We start from the raw sequence: 15,914 nt of genomic DNA, 5'->3' as shown, positions 1-15,914 counted from the left end.
TCAGGCCACATTTCATTGTATTTTCCAGCTTTTCTACCTTTCAAAGACATCAACCAGAATTCTTCCAGAATTCTAGAATATGGCTTAGAGTTGCTGGAGGGAGTGTTATCTTAGGTTCATTCATTTGGTGTAGAGTGCTTCTCAGTTCTATGAAACATCACATGGAGGGAACTGAGAATGTTTTCTAAAATGTATACAGCACTGTATGGGAAAATTCAACAAATGTTGGCCTTAATAGCCCCCCAAAATGTCTGGTTATTGAAGCTCTACTTTTCCTCAAAAAGTGATGTCCCTTATTTCACACTCCACCTTTGAAGAGCAGGTTCAAGAATAACCCACTGTTTTCCAACATCGAATTTGAAGCTTTGTCTGCATTGTTTTGCTGGTATTTTATGACTATTTGCAGCACATGTGTGGCAGTTCCTGCTTCCCTGGATTTTTCTCTGCAACCTGCTTTTAGGCATCCCATATATTATAAAAGGACTTCTCTCCAATTCCTTAGAATTGGAGAGAAGGTGTAACATCTGTGGTTGTGCTAGACCCATATTGTGTTTGGTTTTTTTCTTTAATAATCGCTGTGGATGAGACACAAAGAGATTTGATTAGCTTATTCAGGATATTGAAATGCTATCACTGTAACAGTTAATAGAATAGTAATTTAAAATGAAATAAAAAATTAAGTTCAAAGGTCTGTGTGCACATTCAAAGGCTGTTTCTGTAGTCAGCTCATGAAAATTTAAGAACATTCTTTTCTTTCGTTCCTCTTTCCATTAGTGTAGACAGGAAACAGCATATATATGGAAACAATGGTATATTAGTGTTAGTAAAGGTAAAGATTCCTGTTCAGTCGTGTCCGACACTAGGGGGAGGTGCTGATCTCCGTTTCATGGGCGAAGAGCCAACGTTGTCCGAAGACACTTACGCAGTCATGTGGCCAGCATGACAATCACGGAATGCTGTTACCTTCCTGCCAAAGTGGTACCTATTTATCTACTTGCATTTGCATGCTTTCAAATTACTGTGTTGGCAAGAGCTGGGGCAAGTGCAGGAGCTCACTCCATCACGCGGCACTCGGGTCTCTAACTGCCAAACTTGCAACCTTCTGATCGAGAAGCCTGGTGTCTTAACCGCTGAGCCACCACGCCCCCTTTATATTAGTGCTACACACATACTAAAAATGCATATGTATTCGTTATCCTTATATACCACCAAATTGGGAGTGACTCTCAACAGTTTACAATAGAAATTAGACATAAATACAGAATGGTCCCAGAATGTGCAACAATAAAAACATAAAAATAATAAATATAAAAGTAGAAGGAAATTGCTATTGTAAGTGCCAACTCCAATTTAATCATGGCAATATTAATTATCAAAGCCATGTGGAAAAATAGGTGCATATGTAGAATGTTGTGATAACTAGAGGATTTATACATCTGTAAGAGATTTTTTCCCCTCTTTCATTGTGTTTCAGCTGGGTAGAAAAGGTAAGGAAAGGGATACGAGATAGTTATTTAAACAGGGTGCACTGAGTTCGGCAATTTTATCCAACCTCTCCAGCTATATTAGACCACAATTTGCATCATTTCCAGTCATTTGTATTTTTATTGTGCTGGTTAGGATAGAAATTATATATTCTATAGTCGTAGCTCGTCTGGGCACTAAGCTGGGAAGATTGTATTTCTCACTGAGCAAATAAGTTACCCATAGGCTTTCTTACACAGTCATGTGAAAAAGTAAGTACACCCCATTGAAACTTTTGACTTTTTCAACATACAGATATTTGATCTTCATTTCAACAATATTGATAGATAAAGGGAATATAGTATCACATACCATGCACCATTTACATGTTGTAGTCCATTGTGTAGTTTAAATAAACATAAATGCAAATTTCACATGTGGAAAAAGTAAGTGTAAACATACATTTATGACTGACTAAAGTACCTAAACTTAGAATCAGGTGCACCAGATCAGGTGCAAACGATTAGAACATCATTAGAGAGGATCTGGGAGGAATCTGGCTTACTGAAACCTCAGACATTTAATTTGATTTACTCTTCATTGTTGAAGTGTGTGATATCACTATGCCTCAACTGAAAGAGCTCTCTGAGGCTTTCAGAAGGTTATGGATGCCTATGAATCTGGGAAGAGATTGAAAAAGATCTGTGCAATAAATTTTATTAGATTTGAAGAGAAAGATACCTTTACTACAAAAAACAAACAAAACGTAAAGGTGCAAAAACACACAGAAATTTTTTCAATTTTACAAAGAATTGTGGCTTCCGACTTTAAACAGCAAGGATATACAAAAATTCCAACTATCGATCTCTTAGTCCATATTAAACCAAAACACATTATTTCTATACATCAATCTGCTTTACCACATAATAAAAATCACTAAATACAGTTACTCCTCCCCCTTATATTAAAATAAAGAAAAGAAAAAGTCATATAAACCTTAACCCTCTTTCTCCCCTCCAAAAAATAAAACATATTTAACTACTCCCTTCTTACCACTGTTCTATACATTTCTGTCTACTATAATGAAAATCAATTTAAAAAACATAAGTTGTCTGCTATTATAAATAATACTACAACTTATAATAACCAGATAGACATTCCTTAACCCTAATACAACAATTTTAGCAATTTTAATCTTAATAAACTCATAAAAACCCATTCAAAACAGTAAATCCAAATCTTTAAATACAAATAGCATCAATCAAATCCTTAAAGCAAACCAAATAAAGATTTTTCAACCCTTATCCCATTTTGTAGTAGACCAAGGAAGTTACATATCCCCACAGTATGCAGAGAATTTTCTTTTACAAAAATCAACCGGCCCAACTGCCCCCCTCAAAGAGTCCAGGTTCTTTTCGTGATGTTCCACCTGGAAGTCAATTTTACATATGGCTTGCAGATCACACTCACCCTTAGTTTTCTCCAAGTCCTTTATCCAACCTTCATCTAGCTTCTTGACAGTAATTCCGATCTCAGTCTTAAGAGAAACATTTCTGTCACTCTTAAATTCTTCAATTTCATCCATCTCATCCCCAACCTGAAGGCATGTTTTAAATCTCCTATTTTCCAGTGTCCTGGATGTCTTGCATAAAAGCACAATAAAAATCAGAAGAAATCTGCTTAATGTCTTGGTGAAAATCAGAAAAGATCTGTTTGAAATCTTCCATGTCTCACTCAGTAAATTACAGCCCCCCCCAGGGGCTTAACCAACGATAGTCAAAAATATCGAAGAATGCATTTAGTCAAGTGAAAGTAAAATAAAGAATTCCCCAGGGAAAGTAGCCACAGGAAACAAAGTTCAGAACAGCAGATTCAATGTGTAAAAAAATGCTAATATCTTCAAATTTAGCACAAAAATACTAACAGGAAGACAGTTATTTAGTCTCAATCTTAGTTTCCTTTGGGAGGAAAATGAAATCCAAAACTGAAAAGAATTTCTTTTTTTATTAAGAATTAATCCCAGAAATAATGTTAGGCATGCAGAGAGCCAGCTTCTCCTCGCTGTAGAAAGCCTCTCTTAGGGTACTTACGCTATGTATGTACGTATGTATGTATGTTATATATTTAAAGCATAGGTTAAGAAATGGGGTGGCGGGACTTAGTGTCCCTTTAAGGCTACAGTGCAGCTTGGAAATGGTGGAACCCCGCGCCTCCCAGCTGATCTTACCTAGTGAATGCGAAGCTCTGTTTGCAATCTTTGACTACAATCAGCCATTTGGAGGACAGATGGGATGATTCCAAGAGTTCTCCTTGATCCTGAGAATGTTTTTGGGCTTCAGAAGAACCAGCCTGAGCCCAAAGGAAAAAACCACGCTGTTAGATCCGCTCGCCGTATTAGCGAGCGCAGCCGTTCAGCCCGCCATTCTCACTGGAAGCCAAGATTGAAAAAGATCAATGAGCAGTTGGACATCAATCATTCCATTGTCTGGAAAATTGTCTACAAGAGAATTCAAATAACTGCCAGCTTGCCCTGGCCAAGCCATTCCAGCAAGTTCAGCTCGAGAGCAGAAGGCAAGATGCTGAAATAAGTCTCTTAAGAACCCCAGAATTTCATCATGTGACCTACAGGTAGCTCTTACCACTATTGATGTCAAAGTACATGAGTCTACCATTAGAAAGAAGCTGCACAAATTAGATCTACATGGTAAGTGTGCCAGGAGGAAACTTTGCTGTCCAGAAAGAATATTAGGGCAAAATTAACATTTGCTAATGAACACCTTGGCAAAGACCAAGACTTTGGGAACTATGTGCTCTGGACAAATGAGGCAAAGATAGAGATATTTGGCCACAGTACCAGAAGACATTTTGGCTAGGACAGCATTGGTCACACTTATGGATGATCTCTGGCGGGAGCAGGATGGAGGCAGTGCATCAATCCTGGCTCTCCATGACCTCTCAGCGGCTTTCGATACCATCAACCATGGTATCCTTTTGGGTCAGCTCAGGCAGTTGGGGGTGGGCGGTGTAGTTTTGCGCTGGTTTACCTCCTCCTTCCAGGGCCGGTCCCAATCGGTGGTGATAGGAGATGAGAGATCTGACCCTCGACCCTTCTTGTGAGGGGTTCTGCAGGGTTCGGTTCTCTCCCCTCTCCTATTTAAATCTACATGAAACCACTAGGTGAGATCATATGTCACCATGGCATGAGGTATCATCAATATGCTGATGATACTCAGTTATACATCTCCATCCTGGGAGAGGTAAGTGATGTGGTGGCTGCCCTTTCCCAGTGCCTGGGGGCTGTGGGGGTCTGGATGGGGAACAACAGGCTTCATCTGAACCCTGGTAAGATGGAGTGGCTGTGGGTTGATGGCTCCTCTGCTTCCAGGAAATTGTCATCTTTAGTTCTGGATGGGGTTGCACTATCCCATTCAGACCCGGTGTGTAACTTGGGGGTTCTCCTAGACTCATGACTCCTGCTCGAAGAGCAGGTGGCAGTCGTGGCCAGGAGTGCCTTTGCTCAACTTTGGGTTGTGCGCCAGTTACGTCCCTTCCTGGAGCGAGAAGCCCTCCGAACAGTCACTCATGCCCTGGTCATCTCCCATATAGACTACTGCAATGCGCTCTACATGGGGCTACCCTTGAAGAGTATCTGGAAGTTTCAGCTGGTCCAGAATGCAGCCACCCAGGCTATTCTTGGTGCCCCTAGATCAGCACATATAACACCTTCGCTGCGCGAGCTGCACTGGGTGCCAGTTTGCTTCCGGGTCCAATTCAAGGTGTTGGTTATCACCTTTAAAGCCCTACATGGCATGTGGCCAGGTTACCTGAGGGACCGACTCATCCCCTTAACATTGACCTGTCCCCTCCGGTCATGCAGAGAGGCCATGCTGCGAACACCGCCAGTAAGGGAATTCCACCTGGCAGGGTCCAGGAGGTGGGCCTTCTTTGCAGTGGCACCCGCCCTCTGGAACATTCTGCCCCTGGAGGTGAGGCAGGCCCCTTTGCTCCCCGCCTTCCAGAAGAACTTGAAAACCTGGTGCTGCCGTGTCGCCTGGGGTGGGAGAGGCAACAGTTCTTCTTGGGGGTGGCTAGCACCATAGATCTCTCCCCACTGAATAAGAAAGAGCTTTGCCCCTTGGGTTTGGTATTTATTTTATTCTTATTTATTGGTTCTTATATTGTAATTTATACTTTATGATTTTAACTCTGATTTTACTGTAAACCGCCCAGTCCCCCTCTCTTGGGGGAGATGGGCGGTAATAGAAATTTGAAAAATAAACTTGTAAAAGTGAGATGTGTGGCTATATAAATTAGATAAATAACCCACTCATAGGAAACATAAAATACTTTCAAATGGCTTTATAATTTTATCATTTGGCTTGGCCTGTAGAATTAATGGAGCACAGAACAATGTCTATTTCTGGAGCAGAATGGTGCAGAGTATAGAAACTGCCAGTGCCATGTTGACTTGGAAGTGAGATTTTTTTTGAATGTGATCTTAGCAGAAACTAGCATTCTTAATTAACAAAAAGCATGTGGAACCCATCAGCTGGCTGGTAGGGGTTTGGTTTCAATACTTTGCCTCAAAAACATAATAGAGTAGTATAAGGATTGGGGATCAAGGAGTATGTAGAACCTGACATGCTAGTTTTCAAGAGTAGTTTTTAGATCCAAGTCCTTCCACCTGCAGACTTAAGTGGTGCAGGCCTGGATTCAAAATATATTAAGCATAATTAGGCATTGGTTAATAATAGATCGAACAGACCAACTACTAGGGTATAAAAAGTAACTGAAGAAGAGTGTTGGTTTATTTATTTATACTGAGGGCTGCTGTTTCCATAATCTTTAAAAATAAGAGTGTGTTCTTGTAAGTCTTTAGTGCAGTTTCTGGAATTATAAACTATCCTGCCCCTCAATGATCATACGGTATAGTTAGGGAATGGATGCTGATTGTTATCTCGACATAGCCAATTTGGAGTACCAGCTGAAGTGGTGGGTTTAGCTGAGTGCCTGATCTCTGTGCTGTCAAATCTGTGTCCTTCTCTGAAAAACCCAGTGTTTCTGCCACTATTTCTTTAGCTTAAAAACTGTATTCCCTTTTCAGTTCCTCTTCAGTGATAATGCTGTAGCTGCTGCTGCTGCTGTGTGCAAGCAACTTGGTTCATAAATAATGCATACCTAGTAATACTTGACTTAAAGATGAAAAGTGCACCTGCACTTACAGACATAAAAAGTTCACCAACACATTGATTTACTTTCCAAATGTTACTTGGCTAGTGATGTTGGAACTCAATATGGCAAAGCTGATCTATAAAATTTCAAAGAAGTATCATGTCTTCTGTGACAATCTTAATTTGCAGTTGTTGGATATTGAAGGGTTTTTCCTAAAATTCAAATTGTCATCTTTTTACCTGCATTGTAAAACTATATTTCTACTCATTTGTGACCTTGTTAAATGCAGTGATGTATGGCAAGCACCAAATTTTGCCATTTTTTAAAAAGGACAATGAATTATAATTCATAGAAATGAATTAAATGTATCTTTAGATTAAGAAGAATCCATGCTATTGGAAAAAATATTCTATTGGCAGCTGGAGACAACTGGAATGGAGTTAGATATCACTTAAGCATGTAGTGGGTTAGCATTAACCTAGACTGTTCTAACACAATTACTGGAATTGGACTATAATGAATTTCTCTAAGAAACCAGTCTTTAAGAGAACATGTTTTTCAAATCAATTTTAAATTAATATTCATACAACCACAGCCACTTCTGTTGATGAACATAAAAGGAATAAAAAATTAAGCCAGTAGCATGTTGCAGCTCAGAAAAAGAAAATGCTGAGAACATATTCAGTTGAAACAAGATGTAAAAGGTTGCTATAATAATGATGTTATGTAAAGACAAGCCAGGACAAGCACTAATGTGGTTCTCTTAAGAACGGATTTCTTTGGGACTAAAACACTGAGTGAATTATGTCAGATGTTATGCAAGTGCGCTTCTGATTGTGCAATGGGATTTGGCCTTGCCTTTCTCTCTTCACAACGCCCCCAGATATGTTGCAGAGCATTCCCCAACACTTTCAATCAGATTTGTAGAATGTGAAGAGCAGGAGGGGGAATCTATATTGCTAGCAAATGTTCTGTGAACAACTAAACACAGTTGCAAACAACCCACTAAAGATCTTTCTCCTTTACTTCAAAGAGAGTTGGCTTCTGCTAGTATCTCCAAATATCCCTGATGAGCAGATAGACTTTTATGAGGACAGATACTTGTGGTATAAGTGTCTCATCCACAGCTTTGGTTCTTACATAATTCTTTCATAGCTTCATTTTCAAGAGAACATAGGTCTCCTATGGCAGGGAAGCCATAAGGCTTTAGTTCCGTATGTCTGGTCTTGGGACCACTGATAGTCTTCAGGGATACTGCAGGTGGTCCCAAAATGGCTACCCAAATTACCATCATAATTTAAACATAAATAAATAGCCACAAATGTAGGAGTTCCCCACATTTCACAAGATGTTGATGTTCACATCCCAAATCTCAAGAATGAGAATGTCACAGGATCACTAAAACCTATGCGATTTTCAGCCATTTAAAACTACTTTAGAATTATTTACATTTTTTTTTTTTTTAATGTTGGGATTTGCAGATGCTATCTGAAAATAAACATTCCTAGTTTATGTGATAAATTTCAGTGATAATGCAGTGGGAGCTGTTGCAGTACAGAAAGAATGTTGGCTATGCAGTCATATAATAGCACCAGAAATAAATTTGAATCTTGCACTACTATACTAAGCTATGTTGTTTATGCATTATTGTGCATCTTTTTCCTCAATTACCCTTGGAGATGTCTGTATGTATTAGTTGGGCGCAGCAATCTGATCTGAAGAAAGTGAAGGTGCTCCAGATCCAAGATGGGCAGTTCATTAAAAGAGCCATGCCTATTCCTAGGTTTCACAATAACATATCTGCATGTATTTTCCTGAGCCTGCATGGTTACCGTGTGAGCTCAGGGAAAGGTATGGTAGCTGTTCTGAAGATTTGCACTTGGGTGAGTCTGGTCTCAATAACCATCTTGTAAAGGTGGATCTGTTTTCTTAACTGCAATCTCTCCCCTCCCCATGCTTACAATGAACATGATTGAAAAGGTACAATGTCTGAGGAGATACGGAAACTGATTACCTTACTATATTCATATGTAAAGTAAGTGCTGAATACTCTGAGTACGAGAATTAGCTACAAGAGCCCCATTCCTTTATTTTGCACTCCTCCATTTTGTTTATATGTAATGCTAGTTCTAGTAATTTTCTGGTTTGATAATAGAAAAAAAAATCACAATTCCACAATAAACAATAAATGTAATAAAAACTAGTAATCCCAGTTGCAAGAGTAGTACAGTACATTGTTTTAATCAGTGCCCTGGTGGTTACTTTAAAATAAAAGAAATGGTAATATATTTTTTTTAAATTTTATTTTCTCTTACGTTTATGAAATGGCTTGTTGCAGCCAGAGGGAGGTTTTCCAGTGGAGTGTTTCATTCCTTTGAAAGAATGCACTTCCGGCTATGTTCTAATTGGAAGAGATTTTGTCAGTAAAGGAAGCTAAAGAATTTGAAGGCCCCTCACGTCCCTCCCCCATTCCTTTTTTGCTTGAACTTTGTGAAGAACAGAAGCCAGTAATTTGTTCAGGCAGTGTGACTTCCTGACACTGATCTGCAAAGCATGTCTAATTTCTCACAAACTCAGTTGGGGCTTAATTCAGTAAAGCAAGGGCATAGTGTTTTATTTTTTCCTTCTTAGTTTAAGTTCCTGTAATGCATTGTTTACTTGAGCTTATGTGGTTCTGTAATTGAGGAATAAGCTGTTAACGAATCAAGTAGGGTGCAGTGAGAAATTCAGAAATGTCATTGGTGTCCTCACCCCAAGCCTTACCACTCATGTAGAGAAGGGTCCACCACGAAGAGAAGGGTACATCATGGGCTGCCAAGGACTGCAGTAGAAAGAAAAGCAAGCAAGCAGGCAGGGGAGATGGTTCATGGTAGTATGGAAGATAATTAAGGAAAGCTTCCATACCTGTTTCAGTAGCATAACACCGATATTTAGACACAGGCTATATTGTACATAGACACCAGGAGGAATGTGGATATTCTTTGCTACCAAAAGGTGAAAAGGGGGAAAAAGTGGTTTCTGGGATTTGTGTAAATTATGCACATTGATCTGTTTTTCACTGCTTCTCTTATTTTGCTTGATTTATTGTGCACTTTAAAAATTGTTTTACACAATGTCCCCTGTGTCTTATAAGGTCATGCAGGGCACGGACACTGACAGTCTTGTTCCAGCTACCTTTCTTAAGATTTCTATGGTTTTCATTTGTCCTCTGTCACACTTTGCATCTCTGAAATTAGTCTGTTTTAAACAAAAGCTTAACTGTGGGAACCTGAGTTTGGACTCCATATATGGGTTTTTCTTCCTTACATAATGTGGAATTGCAGGCATTGCTGCTCCTAAATAACCTCAAGAATAGACAACATAGGGTTGCCACTTTTAATTAACTTTTGTCAGCTATTCTGAGCTTATTTGGAAAGCCAGTTTAACATAAGCCAGAGCAGAAGAGAAAATGGGAATGCAGAACAGCAGAACATGGCAGTGGCAAGTTGATGATGTCACAGGCAATTTTTATATGTATTCCACAAGGGTTGTTTATGAAATATGTTTTGTTTTTCATCTTCATAGCTTGACAGACACATTTATGATTGCATGCATTTATCATTTGCATGCAGATTATTTAATTCATGTGGCCACTATCTCTTACCATTGGTACTGGTTGTGGCAGTGATTCTGTGTTGCTGTGGGATTATTTAGGATTGATAAAATGAAAAATAAAATAGCACAGATGTTCGGACAAATTAGTTATTCCCTGCTGAGAAAAGTAAGGTAAGTGCTATTATGGATTTTCCACTGTTTAAAATCTTTTCATCTACTGTTCAAAACTCGCTCTTTTTTAAATAATCTGTTCAGCCAGGGATTTGTGGGAGAGATGTAGAAATTATAGAAATTTTTTCTTTTTCTTTTAACCTGTGTAGCATAGCATAGTACAACAGAAACAGTCAAATTCTTGTACACTTTCAAAAAAGCATTGGCATGGATAGACCTTGATCTGGTCTAGCAAGGCACTAATGTAGTTAAATATCTATTTGGGGTTGCTTCATACAAATTCATTATATTTTAATGTCTAAGAAATCTCTGTACTGAGAAAGGTTAAAGTTGTGAGTTTGTATTTTTGTCTGCCTCCAGTATTTTCCATATCTGTTAATGATATAGTTCAACTTACTTACTTACTTACTTATTTAAATCTTAGTCTTAGGAAGCACATCTGCCAGTATTCTGAATTTCAGTCTTTTCCTGTTTGTAGTATCTCCTCATGAAGTAATGGACTACTTCTGGGGGAAAAAATTATCTGGAGTTTACCAAGCCTTAAGTGATGGAAATGGAGAATGAATGATAGCTTTCATCAAGGACATTTATAATCCATTAGTCATTCAGTTTCATCAAGATTATCATTATATTGGGTGGCATTTTTGTATTAGGTTCATCTTCAAGAGATCAGTGACATTTTCAGCTGTGACTTATAGCTGACTGGAAATTTACCACCTTTGTGGATCTAGGCCTGAGGCTAAATGCATAATTGTTACCTTAGCATACTCTATCCTCTTTATTTCAGGAGAATTGCTAAGTCAGCCCAGGCCAGAGGGAGTGACGGAGATCATCTGTCCGAAGAACGGTAACGAGCAAGTGAACGTGGCTCTGGTTTATCCCCCTACTCCAACAGTGATCAGCCCTTGCTCCAAGTGACTGCTGGAAGTTGCCTGTGTTGGCCCCTATTATAAGGACACGCCAAATGCCCCTTAAGCCCTTGCTAAGCATTTTTGGAGATACACCGCCCAGAGATGGTTCTAATTATTTATGGGCCCTGAATATCACAGCTTGGGAAATAAAGGTATGATGGGGTTGCTTCTTTTGCAAATGGGGAATACGCTACAATTAAATCAAGTTGAAGTGGAGGGTCAGAATTTTATGAGGGTGGTTTGATTTTCTTTTTTGAAATTTATACTTTATGGTATACATTGTGGTACTTCTATGTTTGCTGTGCTTTGGAATCTTATCAACAACTTACGTTCTGAGCAAACTGACTGCCTGGGGAGTAGGCTCATTGAGAGCAATTCATACTCACCATCATCAGTTACGAGTGTCATAGGAAGCAATTCCTACATGTGTATGTATTTAGAGAATACAAATTTCAAAAATTTCAGGACTGAGGAGATGGTTCCCAATACCTTCCAAAGCATGTTTAACCAGAGATGAGTAACCAGTAGGCCACATACAGTATCCAGTGTAACATTTACGGCTCCCAGTACTCTCAGATATTGTACAATAGATACTTGGCATCAAAATGATTGGGCTTTGGTAGGCAATTTTTTTTTTTCCAAAAATAAGAATGGAAATAGAAGCAGGAAGCTTCCGGAAGGAGAGCAGCTCTTATTTCTATTCTCAACCTCCCACAGTCCCCTAGAACAGTCCAGATGTTACTGCCAGTATTCAGTCGTTTTGTCACTGACTTTCAGCAATCTTATTTTGGGCCATCCTGCTCTGTTCCCACCCTTAAATACCTGGAAAAAAGGGAGAAAATCCAAACCTGTTCTTTTGAAGAAACCAGCATGTCTTTCAAAGATTTCCTGCAGCCCTCAAAGGCGATGATGCTTAATTGTGTCCGGTGAGCACTCAAGAGTTTGCCTCCCCTCTGTTAGTTTGCCACTTATACATTCATTCCCATAATGAACCAAGACTTTTAAAACTGAACACTAACTGATAAAATTTAAGTTTTTTTCTCTACTGATTAGCTAGAACAGTTCTGACAATAAGAGCAGAGTTCCTACTGAGGGGCCAGTATTTTAAGTTGTTCTGTTTTTATAATTATCCTACTAAAACAAATATTGAATGTTTAAAGTGGACTGTATTTACCTGAAAAGAAGACAGATTTTTTTTTAATACTTTACATTTAAACAGAAGGGCCCGTTCCTTTCAATTCTATTACCTCAGAACAAGATAATGGAGGCAGATAAATTGATTTCAGTATAAGATTCCCTTTGAATGTGGGGAGGGGCAATGTTTTAAATTCAGTGTCGTCTTCCTTTTGGAAAGAGGCTATATTAAAAATTTTCATAATGGCTATTCAGTACTGACTGATTTTATGATTATTTGAGTAATACTGAAGTACAACTTCCTCCTGTTATTTATTCGTTGGATTACCATCACCAAGGATCATGGAAGGCAGATCAACCAAGATAGCCTTGTACAGAGACTGGCTATGTCAAAGTATTAGAGAATGGTTATCCCTATTGTGCTCTGCATGTGGATTTCCTGAAGATATCCAAGATTTTGTTGGATATCAGTTGCTCAGTTTAATAGATGTTGATCTGATTCAGTAAGAATAAACATGTGTGTTCTCTTTAGTTGTCCTTAATTTTATTTAGATATTTATTTTATTTGGGGGTCAGGCAGCGATAAGGTAATGAAATATATATATTTGGAACCATAAGCATTACGAACCTGGAGACTTCAGTTCTGCCTTCTTCTAACATACAGATTAATGAGAGCAGGTGTGCTGAAGGCTGTGCATTGGGGTGGACACAAATCTGCAATCTACCTGAACTGATCCTTTTCACCGATTGGGGTTGGACTTATATGCTCAGAAGAAACAGAAAGCGTCCTCATCCTGATCTACTGTTGAATTTGATTACGCTGCAGTATGAAGGCTCTCACAAGAACCAAGACCGTTGTTTGCTGAGAACGCTATTGGCCTGTGTTTTGCACTTGTTTGGACTCACGAATGTAAGCGTTTTCTCAATGTATGTACCATTAGATGTACCTGAAGAAATATCTAATGAAAAGGAATTGTTGTTAACTTTGGTGGTTTCTGTGAAGGTAGGTGTTGAATATCACTGGCAGCTTCAGTTGGCCTCTCCAGCAGGCAAGACGTCTAACATCTATTCACTTTCTCCACGGTCTTTATAAGCCAGAAAGACAGTCAGAATGGTGCTTGGGGAGTTCCATTATGTCTGTGGGATAGCTTTCTCAGTTCTTCTAATACATTTCAGCCCAACCAGCAGTCTTTTAAATCCTAGCACTAGCTGTTGCTTGTGTACAAGAATAGCAGTGTGGCAAAAGACATAGGAAGCTTACATATATACACATATATACAAGTTCATCGGTTGTTGTCTGAGATATCACAGATAGAATCTTGGGCGGAACTACATAATTAAATGAAGCCAAATTTTATTAAAACCCAATAATCCTCCATTTCACCTACAGGCACAGTCCTCATGATGACATAAATGGTCTGAATGATCCTTATGTAAATCCATTATATCACAGAGTTTTCACTGAAGAAAGAACTTGGATAAACTGTAATCTCGGAGTTTAAGTCAGATTTTGGAGTTCACCCAGCCTTAGTCAAGCACTACTAGCTGAGTTCCCTTTGGCCTGAACCAAAACAACTAGATTTGTTCTCATGTAAGTGCAGCCAAATAACCTAATGTAGCCTTGCAAATAAATTTGCAAAAGTTAAACATCTGCAAAATTGTTCCTGTTGCTTTCACAGAAACAGCCTAAAAAGGAAGAACTGGGAAAGAGAGAACATACTTTTTTTTTTTTTGCTTTTCAGTTTATAAAAGCATCTCACTGAATGGCTGGAAAGAGACTTGCTCACCACACAGGTGGTTTAACAGAGTGGAGTAGTTTGTAGCCTGGATGTGCAGGGTAACTAGTTTTGAAGGCAAACTTTACATGGTAGCCTTATATATAATGGAGTCCCCAAAACCTCTTCTCACTTGCCATGTACTTTTAAGATGTGGTAACTCGGAAATGAAAAGTGCATGAACTCCTTCCATCTCATTCATCTGAACGTTTACCCATTGGCAGCCTGTGAAAAAATCTAGTGTACAGTTATGGGCCTTTTACTGTTCCACTGGGTAGAGATTAGGGTAGTGCTTTGAAACAGAAGATGTGCCTGATGGTACAATATTTTCTTGATCTTTCTTATCTTGCACTGGTGAATTTTAGCATGCCACAAAACACTACTGTGTATTCAAGTACCTTTAATCATATGTCCAATTTTTTCCAGGTTTATTACTTTCTGCTTTCAGTTCAATCTCTGCATGTGTTGTAATTCCTTTTGGTTTGGTTGGAAGTTAATTTGAAATCTGATTCCATCTGCTTGCCATCTTCAATATGCTTGGGAGGCAGGAGAAGCAGAGTAAAGTCCAGCATGCCAGAATTATAACATGGCAAAATCAGGGATCAGCTTCGTATCAATTATAAGCTTCTAAAAGCTCCTTCAGCTCCTTCCAGGAAAGGCCCATTTGCTATGGGCAGCTGGTTTTGGAAATGTTCTTCCCTTCTCTCCCTCCCACTTTTTATTCTTTCTTTTTTCAGTTTCTTGGATTAGGGCTGGCAGTTCCTGCAAAGGAACTGGCAATTAAGGTGACACTCTTCCTTCTGCTCATTTGGCTCTTTTCCTTTGTTTAGAACGTCCGTCTGTCCATGGTCAGTTTTTTTAGGAGCTTGCTTGACTTAGCCTTAATATTGGCTCAGCAATTAAAATGTTGCTGAGCTATGCGAAAATCCAGTCATGGAGATAGCGTCCAGCCTAATTATGCACATAGTGTCTGCTTCGTTTTTTTAATTTTTTTTAATTAAGAAATTCTGAATTCTAATTAAGACGTTCTGAAACTTGCAGGTTGGCACAGAATTCATTTGCCAGCAGCAAGTAAAGTTGTGCAGCAGGCTAGAGTGCTGGACTGACTTTAAAATTAGAAATAGTTAACATTATTCTCCCCTCCCATTTACCTTGAGTCATGGTTGGGTTGGCAGCTGGCAACATCAGAGAAGCAAAAGAAGTTTTAAAAGAGCTGAATAGATTTTTTTGCCCAGCATACTTGTTCTCAAATTGTTACTTGGGATTATAGTGGAGCACTAATGCGGTCTAATTGGAAGTGTCTTAAAAAGCAATTACAAAACTCAGGCAGAAGTAAGAGGTCATCCAATGTAATATTCATTCCCTCATTCCAGAGAGCAGATCAGAAAGATCACGTTGATTTCACAATGAAAGAAGATCTAAGGAATAATCAAGAAAAGTCTGTCTTGGATGTATTTATGAAAAAGTTGACTTGTTTCAGTAATAAGTAATCAATCGTAGAGGTGAATTAATGTTAGAGAAGGCTTGTCAATTGATATGAGGGATTGAATTGCTAATTGTTGGCCTCAGTTAAATTGGTGCCACATAATTAGCAAGCCAAATGTTTAACTTGATTTGTTTTCCTCAAGTGATTGGAAGTGTTTGTTTTCCAACAACTAACCCTGTGTTTTGCTTTTATAAATATCCACATGAC

General features: G+C 38.8%; 1 protein-coding gene across 1 annotated transcript in view; it reads left to right on the top strand.

Annotated features, from left to right (window-relative positions):
• The window catches only part of MFHAS1 (multifunctional ROCO family signaling regulator 1), a 29,490-nt gene extending 13,831 nt beyond the window's left edge, over positions 1 to 15,659 (top strand). Inside the window, exons 2-3 of the mRNA XM_063294745.1 lie at positions 11,189 to 11,464; positions 13,111 to 15,659. Coding sequence (XP_063150815.1) covers positions 11,189 to 11,319 — 131 coding nt within the window. The 3' untranslated portion in view covers positions 11,320 to 11,464; positions 13,111 to 15,659. The remainder of the gene's footprint in view (positions 1 to 11,188; positions 11,465 to 13,110) is intronic.
• The last annotated feature ends 255 nt before the right edge of the window (positions 15,660 to 15,914 follow it).

This window comes from Candoia aspera, chromosome 2, assembly GCF_035149785.1.
Source record: "Candoia aspera isolate rCanAsp1 chromosome 2, rCanAsp1.hap2, whole genome shotgun sequence".
In the NCBI taxonomy this organism is placed as follows: Eukaryota; Metazoa; Chordata; class Lepidosauria; order Squamata; family Boidae; genus Candoia; species Candoia aspera.
The sequence above is the reverse complement of the archived record's forward strand: the minus strand, read 5'-3'. Positions and strand labels throughout refer to the sequence as shown.